This window comes from Coregonus lavaretus, assembly GCF_964263955.1.
Source record: "Coregonus lavaretus genome assembly, contig: HAP1_SCAFFOLD_4150, whole genome shotgun sequence".
Lineage (NCBI taxonomy): Eukaryota > Metazoa > Chordata > Actinopteri > Salmoniformes > Salmonidae > Coregonus > Coregonus lavaretus.
The window spans coordinates 27,611-34,896 of NW_028163881.1; the positions used below are offsets into that span (position 1 = coordinate 27,611).

Here is a 7,286-nt window from a genome sequence, read left to right on the forward strand (position 1 = left end):
CTGGCACCACACGGCCAGGTCTCTGAGCTCCTCCCTATAGGCTGTCTCGTCATTGTCAGTGATCAGGCCTACAACTGTTGTGTCATCGGCAAACTTAATGATGGTGTTGGAGTCGTGCCTGGCCATGCAGTCATGAGTGAACAGGGAGTACAGGAGGGGACTGAGCACACACCCCTGAGGGGCCCCAGTGTTGAGGATCAGCGTGGCCGATGTGTTGTTACCTACCCTTACCACCTGGGGGTGGCCCATCAGGAAGTCCAGGATCCAGTTGCAGAGGGAGGTGTTTAGTCCCAGGGTCCTTAGCTTAGTGATGAGCTTTGAGGGCACTATGGTGTTGAACGCTGAGCTGTACTCAATGAATAACATTCTCACATAGGTGTTCCTTTTGTCCAGGTGTGAAAGGGCAGTGTGGAGCACAATAGAGATTGCATCATCTGTGGATCTGTTGGGGCGGTATGCAAATTGGAGTAGGTCTATGGTTTCTGGGATAATGGTGTTGATGTGAGCCATGACCAGCCTTTCAAAGAACTTCATGGCTAAAGATGTGAGTGCTATGGGTCAGTAGTAATTTAGGCAGGTTACATTAGTGTACCACTGGAAGCTTGCTTCCTCAACAAACTTCCTCAAAAGCAATCCCTGAACTATGTTTTAAAGAATTCTTTATTGACTCTATTGTGAGGGGATATTTCTACTGTCTGATATGATGAGGCTCAGATGGAACAAATTGATGCAGAGCAGAGTGTTGGCGTGAATCATGTTGTGATCGTTGTGATGTTTGACACGTCCTCCCACAGTGTTGATACTAGCCTAGGGTGGCAGGGTCTGAGTGGGTTGCTGGTACTCCTCTCACAGTGTTGATACTAGCCTAGGGTAGCAGGACCTGAGTGGGTCGTTGGTATAACTGACTCTCTGCTGGTCTGGCCTGTCACTCAGGACTGAGCCATGCTGGAGCTGGAGCCAGTCCATCCATCCTCCTACACACCGACCCTGACATTTCAGACGGAGTGTGGGTGCTCGACCCCAGTCAAGACAGCCAACCACAATGGACAGCCTTCCACTGCCAGCCTATTTAACTAGAGAGTGGGAAATAGATGGCACATTAGCAATGCATGTAATGTAATGTTGTTCAACAATGGCTTTAGCACTTTAAATCAACATTACAAGAAAAATAGTTCTCTCTCTCAATAGTTTGTATTTTTTCATATTGCACATCTCTTTTTTAACATTCATTCAATTCCTTAGAGCAAACTGACTTTAGAACCTGAACAGTTCTTGATCTTGCCACAGTCAGTCAAACGGCTGTAACCTGTCCTTCATTTCTGTTTGATATATTTTGTGTATGTTGTGTTATCTTTGGTTTTTGCTGCTATCGCTACATCTCTGTGGCCTCTGAGCTGCTTTCCTGGCTGTAGCCCTGCACACTGGGTCATGGGGATGGCCCCTCTCCTCTGGCCCCATTTGGCCTCCCTGTCCCCCAGCCCCAGTGTGCAGAGCCCCCCAAAGCACCACTTACAGCACCTCTGCATGCCTTTAACACACGACTTCTCTGTCTTCTTGTTTTGCAGTTCAGTCCTTCACCTTCACCCCTGCAGGTACTGTTCATTTGTCTGTCTCCCCCCACAGGTCCCTCCTCAACTCTCCTCTCCTGCCTACATTATATATGTTTGACAGACTCCAGGCCTTTCCCAATACAAATCAAATCCCTACCTTGAGGTGGCAAAACCCCATATTTCACACCTTTTTTCCCGCAGGAAGAGATGGCTTGAAATAGCCCCTCCCTAAATTAATCCTTTGAAAATGGTCTGGATTTGTAATTGGGCAGGGCCTGAGCACTACAAACAGCTGTCCCCATCCCAGCACAGTCATCAGCCTGGTTGTCATACTGTACTGTGTTGCTGTGTGTCTATGTATGGGTGTTGTGACCATCGATGTTTCAATGAACCTCCATCTGTCTGGTATCTCTGTTGGGACTCTCCTCTTGATTGTAGTGGGTATTCCTCCTTAAGACTCTTGACTCCCTTCTTGATGTTCCTGTGAGATGTATGCATTGGGCTTGAAGGGTCCTTCTCTTTCTACAGGTGTTGGTGTTGATTGGGGATGATGTCATTATGTTCCCCTTCTGAAATATCCTCAACGGCTCCTGGTTTTTCTTCTTTCTGCTAGTCTTCTTTATCCCTCTTCATAACGTTAAGTCGCTCCGCTACTCTATACGTCGTGGACTAATTAGTTAATTGCAGTTAATTTGATAACTGTAACAAGGTTAGCCCTATACTGTAAAGTATTTACTGTACATGCTCTCCCAAAGTGGACCTGACTGGCACCAATGCTGAGCAAGCAATCAATCAGCCTCTGTCTCTCGATGGAAGAAACTGTAAATACAGGAGAGAAAATCATCTTTCTGCTCAGTGTACTCTCCTGGAGAGAGATAGAGAGATGGGATGAAGAATGTAGGAGAACAGAGTCCATTACATATGAAATGAGTCCCTCTGACTGGGGTTCCTCTCTACTGGTCCAGTACCAGTAGTGTGACTGAGATAAGGCCAGTTCAGGGAGGCTGACTGGGGTTCCTCTCTACTGGTCCAGTACCAGTAGTGTGAGTGAGATAAGGCCAGTTCAGGGAGGCTGACTGGGGGTCCTGGCTGTAGCCAAGCCACTCCAGTCAACACATCCTCTCTGTGATACACACCCTGCTCCTCTCCCCGATCTCCCTATGGACAATCCCCCACTCCCTATACTCACCTGGCGCTCTGGCCGCTGGAAGATAAGTGTTCCACTCAAACGTACTAGTGAAACTGAAGAGTGTATGTGTGTATTCATTAGATTGTAAGCACAGTGCACAGAGACAAGAGGATCAGGGGGGTGTACACTGGAAGACGACAATGAGTCAAGGACTAAAGGGGACGAAGAGGACTGGTTTAGATATATTTTAAATGAATATTATGGTGTTGGTATTTTAGTAGTGTAATGTTTTAGGGTGTTAGCTAGCTAGGAGCTAGGAGATGAGGTGATGCCCACACACAGTGTCCTCCTGGCTGTCCCTGTCTCCTACAGTAAAGCTGTCTTACAGGAGACGTAAATCACAGGTTTGTGTAGACACGCGGCCAGCAGGGAAGAAGATTTTATGGAATTTGTATACGCTGATTATGTCCTCCCCCCTTAATGGTTATTAAAAGGGATTAATCTGTATTCATATTGGAGAACGTGCTTATCTGGGAACAGCCACGTCAGGCTGGCTAACATTAAAGTCCTCCACAGCAGAGCAGAAATGTGTCTGAGCACAGATATGGACATCAGAGGCCTCCCCACAGCAGAGCACAGTATCATCCTCCCTGTTCCCTTCTCCCTACTCTTCCTCCTCCTAGGAAATGGAGAGAGAGAGAGAGTGATTAGTTTATTGGTAGTGGAAAAAAGAGAAGTAGCTATAGAGTAGCTGTCAAAGCTGTATGCAAATAAGCCAGTGTGGTATGATTGAAGCAAAAGATCAGTAAAGGTGTTGTGGTTTGTTTTTCACTTAAACTGCAAGATGCTAGAGTACAGTTCTAGAATGATAATGGTAAATATGTTTTGGTTGGTTGAATCTCTAGTGGTTGATGACACAGTGAAGAGGTTGTCCTACCAGCAGCCCCTCGCTGTGCCACACCCAAGCCCCTTCCTTAATTTATTTCAGTCCCTGCGTCACTAATAAGAAAACCCCATCTCCTCTCCTCTTTCTTCCTGTTTTCTCTGAAGAGTTTATTTGGCCCGTGCCTGGGCTTGTTGGGAAATAAACCTGAGTGGAGGAGAGGAGAGGAGTGAAGAAATGTTCAGCCCTCCTCCTCCTTTTAATCTCCATCTAGGGAACAACAAGCCACATTACTATCAGCTCCTTAACTCAAGCAGGGTTCTCTTTTTTCCTTCTCCCCCTGTCATCTGCATGGGGTGATTTCCAAAACTCTGGGCTTCTTTCTATATTTTTTTGCATTTCCTGTGATCCATTGAAGTTTTACATGCTCAGTCTTCTAATGTCTTCTTGTCATCATCCGTGTTGAGCAGAGATGAAATGGCCTCTTACTTTGAGCTGCTACAGTTTTACTGGCTGCTGTCAAAGACCCTTATTTATTATCTATAGATCACTGTAATGGAACAGTCCAGGCCACATCATGGCTTCTGAGAGTCATGCTAGTCAGTGTACCCTGCTACTAGGGGGATCTGTAACTCACTCCCTTCCAGCCCCCACACATCTACAGTGCCTTGCAAAAGTATTTATCCCCATTGGCGTTTTTCCTATTTTGTTGCATTAAAATCTGTAATTTAAATGGATTTTTATTTGGATTTCATGTAATTGACATACACAAAATAGTCCAAATTGGTGAAGTGAAATGAAAAAAAAAAAACATCTTCAAAAATGAAAAAAAAAAAAACAACGGAAAAGTGGTGCGTGCATATTTATTCACCCCCTTTGCTATGAAGCCCCTAAATAAGATCTGGTGCAAACAATTAACTTCAGAAGTCACATAATTAGTTAAATAAAGTCCACCTGTGTGCAATCTAAGTGTCAAATTATCTGTCACATGATCTCAGTATATATACACCTGCTCTGAAAGGCCTCAGAGTCTGCAACACGACTAAGCAAGGAGCACCACCAAGGAGGGCATTAATCAGAGTGGCAACAAAGAGACCAAAGATAACCCTGAAGGAGCTGCAAAGTTCCACAGCGGAGATTGGAGTATCTGTCTATAGGACCACTTTAAGCCGTACACTCCACAGAGCTGGGCTTTATGGAAGAGTGGCCAGAAAAAAGCCATTGCTTTAAGAAAAAAAGAAGCAAACACATTTGGTGTTTGCCAAAAGGCATGTGGGAGACTCCCCAAACATATGGAAGAAGGTATTCTGGTCAGATGAGACTAAAATCGAGCTTTTTGGCCATCAAGGAAAATTCTATGTCTGGCGCAAACCCAACACCTCTCATCACCCCGAGAACACCTTCCCCACAGTGAAGCATGGTGGTGGCAGCATCATGCTGTGGGGATGTTGTTAATCGGCAGGGACTGGGAAACTGGTCAGAATTGAAGGAATGATGGATGGCGCTAAATACAGGGAAATTCTTGAGGGAAACCTGTTTCAGTCTTCCAGAGATTTGAGACTGGGACGGAGGTTCACCTTCCAGCAGGACAATGACCCTAAGCATACTGCTAAAGCAACACTCGAGTGGTTTAAGGGGAAACATGTAAATGCCTTGTGAAAGCCCAGACCTCAATCCAATTGAGAATCTGTGGTATAACTTAAAGATTGCTAAACACCAGCGGAACCCATCCAACTTGAAGGAGCTGGAGCAGTTTTGCCTTGAAGAATGGGCAAATATCCCAGTGGCTAGATGTGCTAAGCTTATAGAGACATAATCCAAGATATTTGCAGCTGTAATTGCTGCAAAAGGTTGCTCTACAAAGTATTGCCTTTGGTGGGTTTCACAAGAAAAAGTGGTAGGCATGTTGTGTAAATCAAATGATACAAACCCCCCAAAAATCTATTTTAATTCCAGGTTGTAAGGCAACAAAATAGGAACAATGCCAAGGGGGATGAATACTTTCGCAAGCCACTGTAATTTTACCTGATTAATGAGCCCTCTGCCTTTTTTAATCATTTTGTTTTTGCCGAGATTTAATCACAAATCCGATTATAACTCAAACCAAAAAATTTAGAAACAAAATGAGTTTCTGCTCTCATCAGCCATCTTGTCCTTGGGAGAAATACATTACGTGTCACTTTATGCAAAGCAATGCAATCTGCTATCTTTATCACAGCATATTTTTTAAATTTCCATGATAAGAATGGACACTGTGGGGCCTCTGCATCCCTTAGTGAAGCCATCAATATCCAGCCAGCTGCAGGAGAAATTGGGAGGACACATGAGCATGCGGTGCAGTGGTCTGATCGTTCACAAGGATAATTCCTGATAATGGTTGGGGGCTAAAACCATCAGTATCCTCTCTGATCAACCGGTATTAGTGTTGGCAATACAGCCTTGAAGTGGTCATCAATGTCATTGAAACTATGTGAAAACGTATTAACTCAACATATTGCTTTTTCTTTTCTCTCCTTCTTTTATGTATTGGCGCTCCCTCTCTCCTCTCCTCCGCTCTGACCCCAGTGACGTTCCAGCGTGTTGACGGAGGTCTGATGAGCAATGGAAGGTGAGTGTTCTTCCCGTCGGTGTTCCATCAGGGACAGAGAGCCCTTCTCTCCACACGCAGAGTCAAACAACTCCACACCTATCATCACTCTGCCAATCAAAACCAACTGCATACACAACACATCACCTCTATTCTGAAGGGCTTTCAAACCAACTCCATCACACTGTGAAAACCCAGCAACCTAGTCAAACATTATGCTATAACATTAGACTGTAACATTATGCTATAACATTAGACTATAACATTAGGCTATAACATTAGACTATAACATTAGACTATATCATTAGGCTATTCACCTCTGTTCAGGTTTTTTTGTAGGAGACTTCCGGTTAAGCACTTCAGGCCAGTAGCTTGCAGCTAGCTAGCTAACTAACTCGCTATTGCTTCTCACAACTCCCCAAACATGGATTCATGCAAAACGGGCATTTTATGTTCGGTAAAGGGATGCCACAATAACTGGCAGAAACGGAAGCTGTTCATGGAGCAGGAGTGTTTTGACCACCTGACTTTTTTGAGGAGCGAGTGCAGTTGTGAGCCGCCTTTTTATTTGCACCCACATCTAAGGACGAGGAGTCTCTTCGGCTTTGGCTCAAAGCATTGAACTTGAAGAAACCACCAAACCGACCCTATGTGTGTTCCAGTGGCGGTCAGTGCCGTTTAAAATGAGGAGGACAATTTATTTTCATGAGCATTGCCTTATTTCTATTACAGGATATTGGATGACTCTCATTCATATTCCATTCACCCAGTTCAATGTAACAGTGATAGGTTTAGGCTACTACATGATACTCAAATTTTCCCTGTACCCATCATGAGGTTGCTACAACCTAGCCTATGACTGAAAGTTTACAACATGCTGGTAGAAATGAGGTAAAACGGATTTAAGTTTCTCTGCATGAAAGTCCCTGGCCACTCAACACAGGTTGAGAGACAAATTTGAGGTGACAGACAGTGACACATGGACAGACAGTGACATTCAATACTGCCTTGCACGCTCTTGCCTGCATCTAGCTGATATAGGGTGTAATCATTAGTCCAACAGTTGCAAACAAGACTTTCTATTGGACAAATTCAGGTATGTTTATGCCCGTTTTGTTCCGTTTGCTTCCATTTAAG

At 44.6% G+C, this 7,286-nt stretch overlaps 1 protein-coding gene across 1 annotated transcript in view; it reads left to right on the forward strand.

Annotated features, from left to right (window-relative positions):
• Window positions 1-6,170, forward strand: part of LOC311117688 (roundabout homolog 2-like) — a gene marked incomplete at both ends in the record, with an annotated part of 30,135 nt that extends 23,965 nt beyond the window's left edge. Inside the window, 2 exons of the mRNA XM_084192618.1 lie at window positions 1,566-1,592; window positions 6,128-6,170. Of these exons, the coding sequence (XP_084048744.1) occupies window positions 1,566-1,592; window positions 6,128-6,170 (70 nt within the window). The remainder of the gene's footprint in view (window positions 1-1,565; window positions 1,593-6,127) is intronic.
• Window positions 6,171-7,286: the final 1,116 nt, after the last annotated feature.